Genomic DNA, 20751 nt, shown 5'->3' with positions numbered 1-20751 from the left:
CCTGTGTGGGTAGTGATTTGAAGCAATATCCACACTGCCTCGATTTCCCCTGACAGATTGGAGCCTGTGGTGCCCGCAGGGCCCCTACAGAGTGTCGTCACTGTTGGCACGTCGGTCTGCTGACTGGACCTCAGCCTCCTAACGGCAGAGCCCCCTGTCCCCAGCCCAGCGAGGCCGTTCTGCCCCGTACAGAAACAGAAGCAACCCAGGCTGTATCAGGCTGGCAGGTGGGGTGGCCTTCGAATGGGACCATGGTTGGCATCAGAGAAGAGGGACGGGAAGAGCCAGAAGCAAAAGTAGTTCTTAGGAAGAGTTCTCTGGCGGTGGTAACTAGGGGGCTGCCCGTTGTACCGTGCCTGGTGTGCGCGTCCGAAGAGAAGGAAAGCAGCCTCCGCCTGCCCCCGAGCCCAGTTCCAGGAAGGCGGGCCACGTGTAGGTGTGGCCACGAGAGCGCCACACATGGAATTTAAGCCCACATGTGAACGGGAATAATTAGTGCCGTCACTGTTTTCCAGGCCCTGTATTCAATGCCTCCGTGCACTCAGACACACCGTCGGTCATCCGGGGAGAGCTCATCAAACTGTTTTGCATCATCGCAGTCGAAGGAGGAGCCCTGGATCCAGGTACGTCTCTCTGTCTTCCCTCCTGTCTCGTGTTGCCTCCTCGGAACACGCCTTTGCCACCCCTGCTGTTACGTAGATCTGGAGGTCCCGGATTATACTGTCCATTAATCCCCAGGCTGCCTGGCTCAGGACCTGGCACCCAGTGGGTGTTCAGTCCATACTTGTTGACGGAGGCCTCTGTCCATCAGATGATTCAGAAACACGACCAGACACTGGGATCCAGCAATCAGTGGGCCACTTCTGGGGCCGAGTACAGCTGGTTTGAAACCTACCAGCTGGGTCCAGCCCCTTCACCTTGGCTTTCATTCACTTATTCATTCAGGGCTGTGTTGAGCTTCTTCCACTCCAGCTACTGGGAATAGAGAAGGCCTTAGAATACGCCATGTCTGTTCTCACAGAGCTTTGCAACCTGGTTGAAAGGAGGTGGGTCAGCATGTATTAGAACATCAAGTAGCGTTAAGTCTATGATGAAACAGAGCAGAGTAAATGGGCAGCGAGTGACCAGGTGGTGCTGTCGCTCTTTGAATTCTCAGGAAATCTAGGCAAACTTTGTCTTTGCAAAAAAAAAAAAAAAAAAAAATGTTAGCACTGCCCACAGGATGCCCGGGAGTGGTGGGCCATGCATCTTCCCCCTTTTCTGCCTGCCCCCTTCATGAACCAGGCGGTGTCTTCTTCATGTCCGCCTAGACCCACAGGGTTTGAAATGACCAGTTCCGCGCAGAGACCGCTGGCAGTGGGGCCCCAGGGTAGGCACTGGAGGCAGGTTTCATTCTGCACGCCGGGCGGGTTGCCAGCAATGTGAGGAAGGCCTGCAGCGAGCCAGAGGGAGTGGCACGGTGTCTCGGGCCGTCGAGGGGCAGAGGGCAGGCTGGCTGCCCCCTTAGGTCAGGCTCACCAGGACGCCCGCTGAGCACTGCAGGTGTCACAGTCCTGTCCTGTGACGGGTTCTGGCGAGAAGTACTTCTGGCCTTGGGGCGCAGGTGGCCTCTGCAGACCCGGCCACCTCTGTGGAGGTGTGGAAGCAGCCGCAGATGGTAGGTGAGCAAATGGGCTTGACTGTGTCCCAGCAAAGCTCCGCTGACAACAGGCGGTGGGGCTGCACTTGGCCTGCGGGCCGCAGGGTACGCACCCCGGGACTAGCTGCTAGATGCCAGAGTGGCTCTCCCGGGGAGCCTCAGCACAGCTGAGCTTTCGAGGGAGGACAAAGATGAATTCGAGGAAGATCAAAGAAAACCGAGAAGTGCCTCCAAACCACCCGTCGGTTAGCTCTGTTCTCCAGGTGCGGGGGGTGGGGGGGGTGGGGTGCCTGGGCCTTGGAAGAGCCGAGGTGCAGAAGACTGGGGGACAGAGCGGGGTTCAGAAGGAAAAAACGGCAGTGAAACTCCAAGGGGCCGGCAGGTGAAGGGGAGGTATATCCTTTTCAGAAATCGGTGCCCTGTTTACCCTTGAAGGTCGTTTATGATACATACAAAAATAAATCACTTCAGTGTTCATCCTCAGCAAATTAATGGGCCCCAGCGTATTAATCGTGCCCTTAATATAAGAGCCTTTTTCTCCAGTGTAATTACAGAAGCTCTAGGTGGCTGTTATCATGCAGATCTCAGTTTTCGAGAACTTTGCACCATTGGACAGCGTGGATGGAGGATTCTGAATAATTAAGCACGCTCCGTAATTTAGTCTTTCCTCAGGCGTCCGACGGGCTGTGAAGGAATTCTCTTTTGGAAGGGACATGTCGCCTGCGTGGGCCAAGCGCCAAGGCGGTCTTGTCCCGAGAAGGGGAGGGACGGGCTGGTCACAGCCCTTCAGAGGTCGAGCTCTCCAGAAGCAAAGCCGGGAGATAAGTGTGCAAGTGACTCACTGAAGATGTGCTCCCAGGGCGTGCGTGGGTCGAGCAGAGCCAGGGAAGGGAGCTGGGCAAGGATGTGAATTCAGAACAAGCCTAACTCCCCGCGGGGAGCCGTGGAGCATCCGTTGTACCACAGAGCATGGCCTCCTTGGGGTGAGGGACGGGCTTTTAGAGCCCCGCCGTCAGTCACTGCACAGGGGCTGAGCGGTCGGGGAGCAGGGGTGTTTCCTAATCTCCAGGGGGTGGTTTCCGTCAGCCGAAGTTGGTCCTCCGGAAGGGGGCACAGGTGTGGATGTTAGCAGCCAGCCCGGTCAGCCCCTGGTTGGTGGGGGGGAGGGGGGGGTGGCCACCGAGAGCCTGAGGTGATAAGGCCCTCCCCGTAAGCACCTGTTTGTAGAGCGTGTCTGTTGCACTGTGGGGGTAAGGATGCACATGGCGGCCGGCTAGTGAGCGCTTCTGTATGCGAGGTGCTGCTCTAAGCGTTTTGTGGAGATGGTCAACTCAACCTCGGGTGGAGTGGTCCTCGTCATTCTACAGCTGGGGAGCCACGTCACGGAGAATTAAGTCATGCTCCGGGGCCCGTGGGTGGCCGGTACTGGTGCTGGGAGGGCAGCCCCGGAGCCTGGCCCTCCAGGCCGACCACAGCTCTGTGATGCAAGGCGGGACTGGGCCACAAACAGTGAGCCCAAATAACCGGGATAACAGTGTGCCTTTGCCTTCAGTAACCGCCCAGCGCCCGCAGGTGAGGCTGCACCGAGCACGTGACCATGATCCCCGGGCCTGCTCTGCCCCGGCGCCGGGAGGGTATGAGGGTGCTGACGGCCCTTCCTCTGCCTCCACTGGGAACCATCAGATTTTCAGCTCCAGTGCCACGGTGGGTGAGGGGGAGGGAAAGCAGGTATCCAGAGCATTGGCGTGGAGAGCGATCTTCCCGTTTGCCCTGGCCCTTAGCGTCTTCAGAGGGTTAGAAAGGGCACACCAGTTGGATAATCCTGTAGAAAGTCTTGCCTTACGTTTTGCTTTTGTTCTTTGTTAACACACAAGCGCCCAGATACAATTCGCCTTAAAGTAGTGCTATTGGAGGTTATCAGTTTATTTTCACTAATGAATAAATGTTCCTTTTTGCTTAACGGAAATGGGGTGCTCTCACGCATGTACAGAAAGCCTTGTCAAGTGAATTTAGGAGAAAACAGTGTGGGGGCGCCTGGGTGACTCAGGCGGTTGAACTTACGACTTCGGCTCAGGTCACTATCTCACGGTTCGTGTGTTTGAGCCCCGTGTGGGGCTCTGGGGTGATAGCTCAGAGCCTGGAGCTGCTTCAGATTCTGTGTCTCCCTCTCTGCTCCTTCCCTGCTTGCTCTCTGTCTCTCTCTCTCTTTGAAAAATGAATAAACATTTTAAAAAGAGACAGAGAGAGAAAACCGTGTTTGTGGCCTCACCGTCGTTTCTTGCCTGCTGGGCGTGTCCCAGGCTGCTGCCCGCTCAGAGCGGCCAGAGGAGGAGGGCAGGGGGCGCATGGCATGTGCGCGTGCTGTCTTCACGTCCTGTGAGCATTGCCACTCGTACCAGTCTTCTTTCTCACGGGCCCATCTTCATTTATTTGAGGCTGTTAGAGCCTTCGTTTTGCAGAGTACTTTAAGATTCGGTAGAATTCCTCTCTGGGACCGTTAAAACTGTGTTCGATTTTCTCAGCTTGACGTTCTTTTCCTCTTGTTTTGAACTTGAGCGCTTCTGCAGGGGAAGAAAAGCACCGCGAGCAGTGAGATCTAAACTGTTGATGACTCTGAATCTCGTCCAGTTCACTTTACGCGCCTTTTGTCCTTGGCCGCATTATCGGCCTCCCAGTCTGGGCTCTTGCATGAAATGTCAAGGGACGTTGCTATGGGGGACGCTTTTGGGTGCTCCTTGGGCTGGGTGATGGCAGCAGGATCAAGAGGCTGGATTCTGGGGGCGCCCAGGTGGCTCAGTCGGTCAAGGCATCCAACTCTTGATCTTGGATCGCGGGTTCGAGTCCAGCATCAGACTCTGTGCTGACTACACGGAGCCTGGTTGCTTTCTCTCTCCCCCTCTCTCTGCACCTCTGCCTTGCTCACTCTCCCTCTGTCTTTCTCTCTCAAAATAAATAAATAAACTTAAAAAAAAAAAAAAAGAGTGCGGACTCTGGAGTCATACTCCCTGGGTGAGGCCACACATTCTCCCGCCCATGGCTCTGTGACCTTAAATGAGGTATTTGGCCCTGCCGCCAAGTGGGGAGTGTGACAGAACTGTCATCGCGGGGTCACGAGGACTCAGTGAGAGCTAAGGCTACAGAATAGCGCTGGTCCCTGGTGAGCCTAGTGCATGTGAGCCTCATGTGGCTTCTCTGCCCATTGCACTGACGCAGGCTTTTGGCTTGGTCTGTAATCCACAGATGACATGGCCTTTGATGTGACCTGGTTTGCGGTACACTCCTTCGGCCTGGACAAGGCTCCCGCCCTCCTGTCCTCTCTGGATCGCAAGGGGATCGTGACCACGGCCGAGAGAGACTGGAAGAGCGAGCTCAGCCTGGAGCGCGTGGGCGTGCTCGAATTCCTGCTGCAAGTCCACAGCTCCGAGGACCAGGACTTCGGCAACTACTACTGCTCCGTGACCCCGTGGGTGAAGTCCCCAACCGGCTCCTGGCAGAAGGAGGCAGAGATCTACTCCAAGCCCATCTTTGTCACCGTGAAGATGGATGGTAAGGATGTGTGGTCATGCCTCCGTGCTGTGCTGCAGCGACCGAGTCAGGTGGCCACCCTTCGAGGAAGGTGCCCCCCACCCCACGGCCTGCTCCCTCTCTCTAGACCTGGCCTGGGCCGTGCGCAGAAGGAGGGCAAACGGGCCTTGCTGCTTCCCCTGCGGCATCGTGTGCTGGAGGCGCCACGGGGAAACGGTGGTTAAGGCTCATTGGAGAATCTTTGATCCTTCTATAAATTCTGTGCAAACCCACTTTACTTGTCACAGGGCTGGCGTGGATTCTGCCAGGCAGAGCCAGACAACAGCATCGAGGCAGCGGACTCAGGGCCCCAGGAGAGGCGCTGAATGGGCTCCTGCTCCTCCTGCCCTACTGGATTTGCTTCTTGGCAGAGGGAGGATCCTACTGGTATCATTAGCATGGAGGGGTGCTTTCCGAAACCTGGAACCGGAAGGGGGCTCCCTGCTTTGTTGGCCCCCACGGACCCCCAGAGTCATTCTAACTAGGTGGCCAGAGGGCCCCCTTCCCACCCATCTGTTCCCCACACATCACAGAGTGGGGGCCGCTGTTCCCCGGCTAATGCGAAGCCTGCCTTCTCTGCACGAAGTTTCCGAGTGCACGCTAATGGAGAAAGCCCCCCGGAGATAATTAGAGCCCCCACGCCCCCAGGGTTAGGGGGAGCCTCCGAGTGTGTTTCCCCGATGACATTGTGGGGAAGACTGGAACTGGAGCCCCAGCTTGTCCAGAGGTGACTTAGCTGTTTCTGTCCTCCGTCCCCTCTGCTCTGCGTGGGCAACGGTCCCTGAGAGGGCGAGCCGCGTTCAGTGTCCAGCGCCAGCCCGCCTGGAGCACGCTGCTGCTTCTGGGAGAAGGGCCTTGGGACTCGGGGGTGTGTGTGTGGTCTGTAGGGTGTGTGTGCATTCCCGAAACTCCGTCATTTACACCCTATTTGCATCTCCGAAACTCCTTGCTTGAAGTAGCTCCGTATGAAAACCCAGATTTCCCGAACAAGCGAGCAATTATTCACTTTCCTGGGTAATTTACTACCGTGCTGCTTAAAATAGCTCCGCGAGCACACTTCGGTTAGTTGATGCATGGAATTGATTTATGAACAGTGTTGTTGTTTTTTTAAGGATGCATCTGCTGCTGCATGCGCGGTGCCCTTATACTGACTTTTAAAAATCAATCTCCTGCCAAAACCCTAAAAAGCAAGTTGATATTCAGAGGCATCACACGGAGTCTTTCTCCTGGTTTTTGGTTTCTCCCCCACAGAACCTGGTAGGGCATCATCTGCCCGCAAAGCGAGCAGAGAAGAGGCCTCCGGCCTCGAGTGCTGTCCTCGGTGCTGGGCACAGCTTGAGTGCGAGGCCGGCCCCTCAGGGAGACCCGCTTGGGTAGAGGGGGATCGGAGGGGAGGTGGCGGGCTTCCCGAGGCCATCTGCTTGCACCACTAACCCAGCACCCCTTTGCTCCCTCCCTGCCAGTACTGAACGCCTTCAAGTACCCGCTGCTGATCGGCGTGGGCCTGTCCACCGTCATCGGGCTCCTGTCCTGCCTCATTGGGTACTGTAGCTCCCACTGGTGCTGTAAGAAGGAGGTCCAGGAGACAAGGCGTGAGCGCCGCCGGCTCATGTCCATGGAGATGGACTAGGCCACGCCGGGGGAGCTGCGCCAGGGGCCGGTCTGGCAGCGACTTGGCCGGGAAGAGGACCGCCATCTTTTAACGCGAAGCGTGTTACCCTAAAAACCAGTCCTCTCTAATCTCAGGTGGGACCTGGCGCTCTGTCTTCTCTGCATGTCACGTTCTGAGCGCAGACATGTTTACCAGCACACGGCCTCTCTTCCCACGGCACTTTCCGGTAGAACAATTGCGTGCGTGTGTTCCCAGCTGCGGCTTTTTAATGGTTACCCATTGTCTAATTTTTTTCCTCCTTCTCCCGGTTTATGGCTCTGACCCGCGTGTGTTCGTGTGTTTGGTTGCGAGGGGATGCGGTGAGCAAGGACGGTGGCTCCCAGAGTTCTTTGTCTGGGGTGAGGACGGAGCTGCCCCGGCCCGGCAACAACACGGATTCGTGCCGCTGTTGCTCTTTGTGGCTTCGACCACCCTACCCACCCCGTGTTTTCAGGGGTTTAGACATTTGAAACCTAAACTTGCAGTATGTAACTTCTTACTGAGCCCAGATGCTTTTCTTTTTCTTTTTCTTCTGTTTTCTCTTTTGCTTCTCTGCCCCGCCCCCCTTCCATTTCTTTTGTATTTGCTTTCTGTGAGCGTGCTGAGATGGCCCTGAAATCTCGAATTCGGCTCTCCACCAAGCACCTTATCTCGCCACCTTAGCCTTAAGAATGAATATGAAGAAAAATACACAGCCACCTCTGTCCAGGGCGGTCAGGAGGTCCTCGAGCAAGAGGAGGTTGGGGACAGGGAAGGAGCAGGCGCTCACTCCAGGGGTTCTGAGGTCGCTGTGCCTCAGGGGGCCCCAGGGAGAGCAGAAAAGGGTCCTGAGGCTCAGTGGTCCCGGGCTTGGGGCTAGGAGGCCGGGGTGCCGGGGCTGTGTCCAGAGGAAGAAGCCGCCTCCATCCCCCTCCTGTGCCCTTAGTGGGAGGCAAAGGTCTTGGCCACCGAGGGGCACCCGCACATACCCCACGTCCTTCGTGGCTGCTTGGGTTCCTTAATGTGAAGGCGTATTGCTGCTTGCAAGACTGACTGACTGACTTCACAGAATCTGAAATTGCCTGGAAGAGCCATGCATTTTCCATGACCTTTTCAGTCCTTCAAGTCTCCGTCAGATTCCCCTGCAGGGGGTTAGCGAGCAAGGGTACGCTCTGCGGCATGTTTACTTCCTGTTAGGAGCACGAAGGAAACCAGCAATTTACTGCCGTGTGCACAGCCTACAAAGTAGATCCGAGAGCGAGCAGTCGTGCCTGATGGCTCGTTCCCGGAGTAGGACACGGACCACAAGAGACCCTCTGCTCCCCAAGGCGTCTGCCCCTGCCTAGCACTGGCCTTCCAGAAGCGTCCCAGTGGGTTTTCTGAGGCTCACTGGTGAGTCGTGCCCTGCATTGAGATCCTGCGCGCTTTTACCCCAGCTCTGACGGACCTCACACTGCTCTGTCTTCCGAAGGGAAAAAATCTTCGTTTGTTTTGAGCAATAAAGTCATACAAAACGATGGCCATTCATGTGCGGCTCTTTGTCACAAGGGGCCAGACGAGCCACACTCCCCCCACCCACCCCCGCCCACCGGCTCACCATCATCCCCTCCACTTCCCGCCCTGTGCTGCCCGTACTCCACTCTTCCTTTGTCACTGAGTCACCCCAAGAGGCAGATTGTCACCCTGCTTCCCTTTGTCCCGCCCACCTAGGGGACCACTCCTGGTAGATGCCATGCTAACGGCAGCAGCACAGATGAGTTCCGAGTCCGGCACCTGCCCCACCAGAGCATGGGTGACCATAGGACGAGGCCTGGATGGCTCTAGATGGGGGTCTTTTCTACCAGTCGTTTCTTAACTCTGAAGCTGTTTCAGAGGAGGTGGGTCCCAGATGACTGTGTATACAGGAACAAAAGAGCGAACACACTCACAGGTGCTGTATTAGTGACAACAGTACCCTTTGAGCCCACACAGTCATCACCTTGAAAAGAAAGTTGAGGATTGTGGTAGTGCAGGCCCTTCTTGGTAGAGGAAAGGACACTTTGCCGTGAGCATGGCCGGGTGGCCCCGGCTATACGTAAAGGCATGGATGGGGCACACCAGATGCGTGGAGGTAGGGAAAGTGCCAGGTGCTCACCCACTATACCTTCTCCTCCCAAACTGCCGCTGTAGCTCGAGGCTGGGGTTGCTAAGCCATTGACCCCAACCCCACCCTGTGATCGTGGGGCCGGCCACACTGCCTGTCGCCCAGGGGCCGGTACGGAGGAGGAAGAAGTCCCAGGGTGTCGTGCTAGGGACTGCACTCCATCCAGAGGCAGAAAGTGGCCTGGAATGTGTGTTCTTTTAAAAGTGTGAGATACACTCTCTTGCTGTACCAAATAGGGCTCCCCCCCAAAGTGCTTTTCTGGAAGGGGGTTCCTGCCAGAAGCGCTGGTGTGAACAGAAGTACAACCTAGCCACAGTTCACACGGATGAAATTGCACTTCTTAACGAAAAACTTTATATACAGTTTGGGTTTGTTTTTTGGTTTTTTTTTTTTTTTTTTTTCCCTGAGCATAAAAATATCTCCCAGAAAGAGCCTAAGCTACATCCCGATAGAAGCCTCGAAATTACTTTCAGTTGTTTACTTTATAATGTTTACATAACATTCTTCACTTTTTTAAAAAAGAAAAGAAATGCAAACTCTGACTTTTTAACAGCGTTTCCGATTTTTCACGGTGGAACTCTGACTCAGCAACTGGATTTAAATATTAATTGAGAAATGTATTTATTTGCGTGTTTCCCTCCCTGCCCACGTGGCTTTCCCCTAAGATCCTGGGAAAGGACCCCCCCCCCCCCAGACCCTTGTCCGCGTCCCCCGGTGGCTCTTGCTTCTTGCTTTGCAAACTGCTGCAGCCATGATGTTGTCCCTGACATCTGTGAGCCAAAGACTGAGCCTTTTGGGCAGGAATACTAAGCAATACTACACAACTTGCTACTTTCAGAAAACTTTTCTTTTTTTAGCTTCACCGATGGCAACAGAGGAAGAAGGGATCGAGGATTTCGGTAAGTTCTTCTCTGCTGTTCGACCAAATTCTCGACAACAGACATTGTGCGCAGATCACTAGGAGGAAACAACAAAAAAGTTGACTTTCTGTCTTTATTAGCGTTGCGCATCAGGGTCTGCCAGATTTCACGTAGACAAAGAAAGGGTCTTGTGTATTTTTGTCCATCTCTGATGTTACATGAACTAATTGTATTGTTTTATACTGTGACCACAGATATTATGCAATGCACCGTTTGTTTTTTCATTAAAGGAAGTTTAATTTAAATTGAAGTCGTGTGAGGCACTTGATCTTGGTCTGGGTAGCCTGTCATCCACTCTGCCTGAGGGAACACGGCCCAATTCTGATCTTGCTGAATCCTGCAGAAGCTTTGTATGTTTTCACTAAAGATAGAAGAAGTGGATTTAACAGGATCAGGGCTGAGAGCCCCACCATGCAGAAAGCCGAGGGCCAGGGTCCTGTGGCCTGGGGAGGTCTCTTCATTCTTTGGTGAATTCTCATGACCTTATGGGTGTCTCGTCACGAAAGGGGGAAGTTGGACATTGTTCCTCTCTGCGGATGAGGAAACAAACACAAGGTTCTGTGGCCGTACCGTTGCCGGAACGCAGCGGCTTTTCTGACTCATGACCCAGTCTGGAGCCAAACTGGTCCAGAAGGTGCCAGGCCCTGTGATGGGAAAACAGTGCCGCTGGCTTCTGGAGCCCCAGCTCCCTGCTGGTCTCCGCCCCTGCCCCCCGCTCCCCTGCAGGTCCCGTTAGTGTCCTGGGCAGGGAGCTGCTGTGACTGTGAGGTCCTCAGGGGCTGGGTCTGCGCCCTGGTGACGAACCTCGCTTGTGGGTGTCGAAGGTCCATGCAGTGTATATATGCACGATTGATGCCCTGCCGTGGGGCGTGGCCATCACTCATGCTTCTCGGTGAACCCGGAGGGTTCTGCCCGCGCCAGGATGTGACATGGTCACAGCTGGGTTTTAGCAGTTCCCTGCCGATTACTGACCCTGTTCCTGGCTCAGTTTAAATTAAAAGCAAGACGAACATTTGCCTGCCGGGCTAACGCATGCTTCTCCTTGGGGGCCCAGGAGCCTTTTCTGCTCCTCCAGGCTGGCTAGGGTTCCTCTGGTAGTCCAAAAGTGCTGTGAGGGCAGGGACCAGCCGTGGCTGTGGCCCTGGGCACCTCGTTATGGCCATAGCAAACACGGGGATTATGACGATGTGCCCCATGCCAGGTTAAGTACCTCAGGTCATCCCTTGGTGCTACGGCAGAAGCTCTCTTAACTGTTCTCTGTGTTACTGAATCTTCCAGAAAAAAAGCCGCTCATTAACCCTGACCCACAGACTGCCGTGCATCGCACCATTTTTGAACATACGGGTTTTGTTATTATTAGGGCGTGCAGAGTGAGAGAGGCCCGGCATTGCGAAGCTAGTTTGTTATATACTCACAAATTCCAAGAGGAGTGGGCGGGCGCACTGTGCCACACTCTGGGCCACACCGCAAAGACCAGGGTCCATCAGGAGGTGGTGGGTGGTGGGTAGGGGGTGGGGCCAGGAGCACAGAGAGCCAGCAGGTCAGGGTCTGCAGGCTTAGGGTTGACCGGTTTGTATAATTCCATTGGGCTCTAGGGTGCAGGGGCTGCCCCTAGTTTTCTGGTTCCTGGTCCTGGGGTGAGGAGGTGGGAGACAGCCGTCCTGAGTGCGGGCGCCGCCGCGAAGGTGGTGGGGATGTGACTCTGGGTCGGTGGCTTTGTGCCTGCAAGGCGTGCTCACCGTCCATCAGTTCCTCTTCCCAGGACCTGGCCAGCTCCCGCAGCGGCGGCGCCAGGGTCAGCGGGGCCCTGGACGTCAGAGTCTCAGGAAACAAGCTAGAAGAACGTGAGCAATACGCTCGCCACTTGAGGCTCGCCGGCTGCGCGGGCATCTGAACTCCACCTGCGGCGGCGGCGTTGACAGCCCTCGCCGTCCTGTTTCCCCTGCGGCCCGTTTCCCCTGCGGCCCGTTTGTGCCACCAGTGCTGCCTGTTGTGATGACATAAATTACCGGTACGTCCACCAGTCAGACGCGAGTGCCAGAGGAAGAGGTTGTGACAAGATGCCTGTGCGTTTTACGGATGGAGACCCTGCTCATACCCAGGATTTGGACGCTTAGGTAAGGACTTGAGTTTGGGAATCATGCCATAAATAAGTTTTCTGCTTTGTGTTTCTCTGGGAGCCTTTAAAAATAGCCACTTAAGGGGCACCTGGGTGGCTCAGTCAGTTAAGCATCTGACTTCAGCTCAGGTCACAATCGCGCAGTTTGTGAGTTCGAGCTCCACATCGGGCTCTGTGCCGACAGCCCAGAGCCTGGAGCCTGCTTTGGATTCTGTGACTCTCTCTGTCTACCCCTCCCCTGCTCATGCTCTGTCTCTTTCTGTCTCTCGAAAATGAATACATGTTAAAAAAAAATTTAAGAAAAGATGCTATCAATAGGTCCAGGCAGAACTGTTCAAGACTGGTGGGAGACAAATTGCAAAAATGTGGAAAAGATTCTGTACTTTGTTGGCTTCACACATGTTTTTTAAATTCTTCATTTGAAAGAAATCATACATTCTTACTTTATTTGAGAGAAAACAAACTTTAAAGTTTGAGAATAGATACGATAGGCTTGGTCTATGCAGAAAAGGGTTAGGAGGCTCCAGACCACAGACCCAGACTCGGGAGGAAAGACTGGGCTGATGTCGAGAGATTGGCGAATTAATGTGTTGGTGGAGGTGAAACTAACAGGTGTGAGATACATAGGAATCTTGTTACAATTCTCAGCTTCCCCTGACATTTTCTGTTAGTTGATCAACAGCTCTAATCATTTCAGATAGAGTTCCTGCTAGGACTGTTCCCATTCTTAGAAGTAAGGAAATTAAGACAAATTAATTTGCACAAATGAACAAGATTTGAATTAAGACCTTTCAGACTCCAGAGGCTGTGTGTTCATGCCCCACCCCCTTATCTGCAGAGGATACACTCCAGGACCCCCCCAGGGGATGCCTGAAGCCCCAGAGAGTACCAAACTGTACACTTAATGGGTGTTTTCCCTATATAAACACACGTATATAGAGTTTAACTTATCAATTTGGCACTGTATGAGGTTAACAGCAATAACTACTAATAAGATAGGACAGCGATAACAATATATGATAACAGTAGGTGAATGCGGTGTGGCATGTTCCCCAGACAGCTGGTTGTTCTGCACTCCCCCTGCCGAGGGTGAGGGGGACAGTACCGTGCCCACGTGATGACATGCACTGAGATGAATCACGCGAGCATTGTGATATAGCGTTAGGCTGCGCTGATCTTGTGACAGTATGACAGACGGAGGATCATCTGCTTCCAAAAGGCCACGGGTGGCTGCAGAACGTAAAGCCGTGGGCAAGGGAGAGATGCCTGTGCGCACTGTCCGTCAGCACGTCAGCCACAGCCCCTGTGGGCTCTAAGCATTGAGTGAGTATTTGCTGACTAGGTAGGTGAGTGAGTGCTGGATCCTAGCACTGTGAAGTTCTGTGGGTCGTGTAGGAGAGGCTGGCACATAAATCGCCAGTTTTACTGCCGTACACAAGTGACAGAATCAAGCCTAGATTTTAAATTGTTTTGAATGAACAGGTATTTTCCCGGGTAGGGAAGGTGCAAGGTTCCAAGTTAGTGTCGGCCCCGTTAAAGACGGGAAAGATGGTAAGACAACGCAGAAAGACACAGTTCTGTGTCTGAGGGCCAGAGAGGTGGCAAGGGCCAGCTCATCAAGGTCAAGTCAGGGAGTTTGGACTTGCTCTTCCAGAAATCCTTGGGGAGCCACTGCAACACTTAGATCTGGAGTCTAGGTTAGTTACCCTGGCAGCGGGCAGCAGGCCGTGCAGGCAAGGCTGGGAGATGAATCAAAGTGCATCAGCCCAGCAGGAAAATCGAGGCCCTCACTTGGGGCAGCAGCAGGTACAGTGGACTCCTAAGAGATATGAGAAAGAGCCGATAGGACTTGAAAGCCAGATGTGGAGTGCGGAGGCCAAAGTGTGGGTCTGGGTGGAGGCAGGCACGTCCAGCCACGATGCACACTCAGCAGTGACTGAGAAAACCCGAGTTGCAGCTTCAGACTCCAGTTTGGGTTTCCTGGAGAACCTGCAAATGGGAATGTTCTCCCCTAGTGGGATGGTGGGGCTGGCACTTAAGGGACAAGGTAGGGTTGGGAGTCTATCTGTGACTGTCAGCATCCAAAAGGGGATGAGACACAGCTGTGTGAATCCCTGGTAGGCAAGTTAAGGACTAGCCCTGACCAAGGGAGTATCTGGAAGTGGCAGATGGCCTAGGAATCCCTTCTGCTGCTCTTTCTCTTCTATTACCATCCCTACTCCCCATCTTCTAGCCCCAAACCCCATCCCCACCCAACACCCTGGCTCTCGCCCCTCCCACAGAAGTCCAGTTCAGCCCTTTCCCCAGACAGGAGTTGCCATGCGCCATGAAAAGCTCTTCAGCCCTGGTTAACTCATTGTCAGCTCCTGCTGGAGCTAGGCAAGTGGGAAGAGACCGGGGTATCATTCTCCATCACGGGGCCAGGTCACAGCTGGGCCCTCTCAAAGCCTGTTTCTTCCTCTGTCCCATGAGGGTGTTGGCTGAGGTCAGCGTGATTCCTTCCAGTGGGGTCACTGCTTGGTGCCCCATGAACATAGGCTCAGTCCACAGGCTTCCTCTGCCCTTGGCAAATCCAGCACCTGTGGAGTGGCCCTCAACCTGACCTAAGCTGGAAGAGCTCAAGCAGGGAAAAGCATGACAGGCTTCCTGCTGCCCCTTGGGGTTTTTCTTTTCCATCCTCCACACACCATTCCTCACACCCTCTGCCCTTCTGGAATCGTGAATGGCAAGCCAGAAGGTACAATAGCAAGAGCACTGTCACCTCACACCTGTCAGAATGGCTAAAATCAAAAACAGAAGAAATAAGCGCTGGTAATGATGTAGAGAAGGAGGAGCCCTTGTGCACTGTCGGTGGGAGTGCAAACTGGTGCAGCCACCATGGAAAACAGTATGGAGGTGCCTCAAAAAGTTAAAAACAGAACTACCCTACTATCCAGCAATCACACTATTGGATATTTACCTAAAGAATACCAAGACACTAATTCAAAAAGATATATGCACCCCTGTGTTTATTGCAGCATTATTTATAATTGCCAAGTTATAGAAGCTACCCAAGTGTCCATCAATAGATGACTGGATAAAGATATATATATAAATATATATGCATACACAATGGAATCATACTCAGCCATAAGAAAGAAAGAAATCTTGCCATTTACAACAGCATGGGTGGAACTAGAGGGTATGATGCAAAGCGGAATAAGTCAGAGAAAGACAAATATCACATAAGATTTTATTCATATGTAGAATTCAAGAAACAAAACAAAAAAGGAAAAAAGAGACGAATGAAAAAATAGACTCTTAACTATAGAGAACAAACTGATGGGTTCCAGAGGGGAAGGGGGTCAGGGGCCTGGGTAAGATAGGTGATGGGGGGGAGGGCGCCTGGGTGGCTCAGTCAGTTAAGTGTCCAACTTCAGCTCAGGTCATGATCTCACAGTTCATGGGTTCAAGCCCCGTGTCAGGCTCTGTGCTGACAGCTAGCTCAGAGCCTGGAGCCTGTTTCAGATTCTGTGTCTCCCTGTTTCTGACCCTCCCCTGCTCACGCTTTCTCTCTCTCAGAAATAAATAAAACAGGGGTGCCTGGGTGGTTCAGTTGGTTAAGTGTCCGACTTCAGCTCAGGTCATGATATCACGGTTCGTGGGTTCGAACCCCACGTCGGGCTCTGTCCTGACTGCCAGCTCAGAGCCTGGAGTCTGTTTCAGATTCTATGTCTCCCTCTCTCTCTGACCCTCCCCTGCTCACACTGTCTCTCTCAGAAATAAATAAAACATTTTAAAAAAATTAAAAAAAGAAATAAAACATTAAAAAAAATTTTTTTAAAAAGGTCCCTGTTGAAACATTTGGGGCCTGAATGCTTCAGAGAGGAGACCACAATATCTAGCTTCTGTGATTTTTGTGGACTATGTGTGCATTTCAGGTCTGAAAACAATACATTTCTTTTATTAATCTTCCAGGAACTGGAACAAAATAGTTTCTTTTGTACATTCCTGTGTTGCTTTGTCCATTACTGGCTCTCTCCCTCCATCTGACTCAGGAAGTACATTTTTACATTCTTTTCAGCTGATACAATTACAATGCAGTGATTCCCAAGGTAATGGAATAACTCTCTCTTTCTGGCTCCATTTCTTCTTTCTTGTTTTTCTCCCATGGACAACAGAAAGCTACTTTTTTTTTTTTTTTTCACCCAGAAAAGAAGCAACATCGCTTGGTCAGTGTTAATTCTGGCAGAAATGGAGCCGCTAAAGTGGAAAGAGGACAAATAACCTTTTTGGCAACAGCTAGAAATGAGAAGTTGCATAGTATTGATTTGGTTGAATGTATTTCAGGAATACCAATGCTCTGTATTATTGGCAATGATCAACTCTGTGGTCAGTGCCCATTTCTAAACAAGTTCTTTATTCAGCACATGTAGCAGATTGATCCCACCAGTGGCTCCAGTTCTTCACCTTCCTTCTGCCCTGTCACTTTGCAGTTCCCCTCACTAAGAAGATGATGGAGCTTGTTAACCCGTCCCTTGCATTTGGACTTGGCCATGTGACTTGCTTTGATCTCTGGGATGTTAGCAGCCATGATAAAAGTGGAAGCTTTAAAAAGTGCTGTTGTGTTTCCACGAGTTCTTTGGGCCCCCTGACATCACCATGAAAACCCGCTTAAGCTAGCCTACTAGAGGGATGTGAGAGGGATGCAAGCTGCGACTGTTCTCGACCGTCCGGCTCTGGACAGATGACCCACAGGCTTGCGAACAAAGATAAATGTTTACGGTTGTCAACTACCAAAGTTCTGTGGTTTGTTCTATAGTAGTAACCGACTGATACAGTGCCTTTGCCTAACATTTTGGTGCTTGGGGATGACCCACGATTTCTCCAACTGAAGTGATGAACAAATTACTGTACTTCAAGGCCCACTGATATTATATTCAACAGCCTGGAGAGTAGTTTGAAATCCCCACTCAAGGTAAACTATCCTTTAACGGTTCCCTAAGTATAACCCGCACATGCCTGCCTCTGTATCTTTTTACGTTTCATTTCTCCCTACTGGAATTTCCTTTCCTCTCTCCTCTGCCTCTTTGGATCATACGGATCCCCAAGGACCTACTTAAAACCAGCCTTTTCTGAATGACCTATGGCTGTTCCCTGCCTACAGTGGCCTCTCCAGTCTAATAATTCTTAGGATAGTTCTCGTTTGAGCCATAAATTGGATACTCAACACATTCTGTCTTGTTTGGTTACCCTCTTTCGCTCCCTTCCTAATTTCCTTCCTTCCTTTTCTTCTTTCCTCCCTCCCTTTCAAACAAACACATACATATTCACGCACACGTATCACATATATAAAGTACGTATGGAAAAATGTTAAAAGTCATTTGAATATAGGTGTAGGTTTGCGGTGATTTAAGAATATGTCCATGAAGTCTTGACACTCCTCCTACCAAAATGCACAGCCTAATTTCCCTCCCCTTGAGTGTGGGCTGGACTGAACGATTCCCTTTTAACAAGGAGAATAGGGCGGAAGTAATAGTGTGTAGCTTTGAAACCAGGCCATAAAAGGCACTGCAACTTCCTCCTTGGTTTCTGTCTTTCTTGGATCACTCAGTCTATGGGAAGCCAGGTGCCATGTTGTGAGGACACGCAAGCGTTGCTGTGGAGAGGCCCACGTGATTAGGAGCTCATGCCAACTGGCTACTGTTTCTTGTCTAGGGTTGTTTATTAAACTGGACTTCAAGTTCCTGGAGGGAAGGTCTCATCTTCCACTGTTTTATCCTCACCCTTGCATCATAGTGCCTTGAAAAGGGAAATACAGAGCTTTTCACTAAAGACATTAATATGTATAGGTTAACTGACACTGAAGAGCTGATTGTTAGGTATCATCACTAATAAATAAAACAAGAGGGGGAGAAAGTGAACACTTTAAAAAGGGCAGAAGCTAGAGGCTTCCAGACCTGAATTTGTTGAATGTTACCCTACGGTATTATAGCAGCCCCTGGGAAAGTATGTCCTATCTTAAAATGCTAGCTTTTCCCTAAAGATTGGCCTGGGTTCCCATTCTCCTCAAGTCAGCTGTGCTCTCTCCCTCCTTCAAATGTCCATCTCTTTATTTTTATTTCTCGTAGGTGACCTCACCTTACTTACCTTGTGTGATAGCCAGTCATGTTCCTGCTCACCTCCACCAAACTCCACTGTCCCAGAGAGCTTCTCTCCTCAGCTCAGAGGCTACCCTCTAATTCCAGATGCATCTCTAGCTGTTTGTCCTCAATATATTTTTTTTACAGAGTTGATCAAAGTGTATTCATTTATTACCCCCCTCAATACTTAAATCCGCTTTATTGAGGTAAAATTTTTAAAAATATAAAATGCATCCACTTTATGGATACAGTAGAAGGAATATTTTAAGTACTTTACATTCTAGACTAAGTTTAAGCTTATAGGAAAAAATTACAGAAAGTACAGTGAGTTCCCATAGGATTTCTCTGACCCCTGAAAACATTTCTCTATCAGCAAAGTCGCAGGATACAAAATCAACGTACAGAAATCAGTTGCATTTTTATATACCGATAATGAAGCAATAGAAAGTGAAATAAACTGATCCCATTTACAGTTGCACCAAAGCCTATCTGCCAAAAACTATAGAAAGCTTATGAAGGAAACTGAAGAAGACACAAAGAAACGGAAACACATTCCACATGCATGGATCAGAAGACTAAATATTGTTAAAATGTCAGTACTACCCCAAGCCATCTACACAGTCAATGCAATCCCAATCAAAATTGCACCAGCATTCTTCTCAAAGCTAGAACAATCCTAAACTTTGTATGGAACCACAAAAGATCCCAAATAGCCAAAGTAATATTGAAGAAGAAAACCAAAACAGAAAGCATCACCATCCCAGACTTTAGCCTCTACTACAAAGCTGTCATCAAGACAGTATGGTATTGGCACAAAACAGACACACAGACCAATGGAGTAGAATAGAAAACCCAGAATTGTACCCACAAATGTATAGCCAAGTAATCTTTGACAAAGCAGGAAAGAGTATCCAATGGAAAAAAGATGGCCTCTTTAGCAAATGGTGCTGTGAGAACTGGACAGCAACATGCAGAAGAATGAAACTAGACCTCTTTCTTACACCATACACAAAAATAAAATGGATGAAAGACCTAAATGTCCTCAATATTGTAAATGCCCTGGTTCTGGACCTCCTCATTACTTAGGCAGAAAACTACGAAAATCTTGTAACTGGCCTTCTTGTTCCTAGCCTTGCCTCCCTCCCTCGTCTTTCCACCAGTTAACAATACATAACATGGGATTCAATTTAAAAGGAAAATCCGGGATGCCTGGGTGTTCAGTGAGTTAAGCGTCCAACTCTCGGTTTTGGCTCAGGCCATGATCTCATGACTCGTGAGTTCAAGCCCTGCATTGGCAGTGAGGAGCCTGCTTTGGATCCTCTCTCTCCCTTTCTCTCTGCCCCTCCCCCACTCATGCTCTCTCTCTGTCTCTCTCAAAAATAAACATTAAAAGGAAAATGCAGCCAGGCCATTCTCCTCCTAAAGGAAAAAAAAATGCCTCACTTGTTCATCATTTCTATGGGTCGAAGACCAAGGTCTTGGGCCTGCCTTGCATGGCCCAATAAGATCAGACTTTCCTCCAGCAGGAGGGAGTGGCTGGTGCATTAGTATCCACCCTAGACTGCTTCTCTCCCAGTTATACCTGACTTCTCTTCACCCCTAGCTGCCTTGTTTGGCCCAGCCCCACCCAGCCTGACCTTCCTTCCGGCCCACTGACCTTTCCTGCTCCTTTCAGGGGCTGCATTGACTGCTGTGCTTGAAAACAGTGCATTGTGATGATCTGATTAAGTGGAAGCTTCCCGAGAACAAAGGCCGGGTTGTCAACATCTTTGTGCAGAATTTAGCAAAGCACCCAGAACACAGTAGTACTAAACAAGTTGTGGAGTGGGTGGATAGAGCAGAAATCTGCCTGAAACCGTGGCCTGAAGCAGACCAGTTTATTACTGACCCTTCTAGATGTTGCCTTGACCTAGGGAACGAATGTCTTCAGTGAACCCATCTTTGGATGGCCTTGTCCTCTAGGATTGAGTTGGCTTCACTGCCAACTGTTAATATTTAGGCATTCATTTGCCATCCTTGGTTCCAGGTCTGTATTGGCCGGATGAAAATTCACTTACATGTCACATGATGGTAGCTGATTTTACTGAGCATTTACCAAGTACGAGATGCTGCTCTAGGTGCTTTAGGTGAATTCATTCATTCAACTCACACAGCAGTCTGATGGGGTGCATACTATTAGTGCCTCCATTTTATAGATGAGCGTTAGAAAAGTTAATGGGCACACTCAACTATTAAAAATAGAATCTGCGTGCAAACCCAGGCAGCCTGGTGCCAGAGACTGACTGTTGACATTACCACCACGTCTTCGGGGGGCTCCTCTTGCATTTCTCAGCCCTTTCCTCTCCCGAGATTGGAAGGATAGGTAAGGGCTAAGAAGAGAACATTTCAGCTTGATTTTTCATTTAGTCAGTTTATCTGTATTCTCTTATGACTTAATGGTACACAGCTAGCCAGGATGGGGCTCACATTTTCTTATTTTTCTCTGTGTACCTGGATTGGCCCCCATAGCTTTTCCGTAACTTTTCTCAGCTGAATTCGCGTGATTAGCAAAGCACTGTATGATGCAAACGGTTTTGCTCTTTGCACACAGTCTGTCTTTCTCAGTGGGCTGGAA

General features: G+C 51.0%; 1 protein-coding gene across 1 annotated transcript in view; it reads left to right on the top strand.

Annotated features, from left to right (window-relative positions):
• Positions 1 to 10141, top strand: part of PTGFRN (prostaglandin F2 receptor inhibitor) — an 82724-nt gene extending 72583 nt beyond the window's left edge. The window contains exons 7-9 of the mRNA XM_039242766.1: positions 516 to 623; positions 4880 to 5185; positions 6667 to 10141. Of these exons, the coding sequence (XP_039098697.1) occupies positions 516 to 623; positions 4880 to 5185; positions 6667 to 6833 (581 nt within the window). The 3' untranslated portion in view covers positions 6834 to 10141. The remainder of the gene's footprint in view (positions 1 to 515; positions 624 to 4879; positions 5186 to 6666) is intronic.
• Positions 10142 to 20751: the final 10610 nt, after the last annotated feature.

Source organism: Hyaena hyaena, unplaced genomic scaffold, assembly GCF_003009895.1.
Source record: "Hyaena hyaena isolate Hyena2069 unplaced genomic scaffold, ASM300989v1 scaffold_217, whole genome shotgun sequence".
Classification (NCBI taxonomy): Eukaryota; Metazoa; Chordata; class Mammalia; order Carnivora; family Hyaenidae; genus Hyaena; species Hyaena hyaena.
The sequence above is the reverse complement of the archived record's forward strand: the minus strand, read 5'-3'. Positions and strand labels throughout refer to the sequence as shown.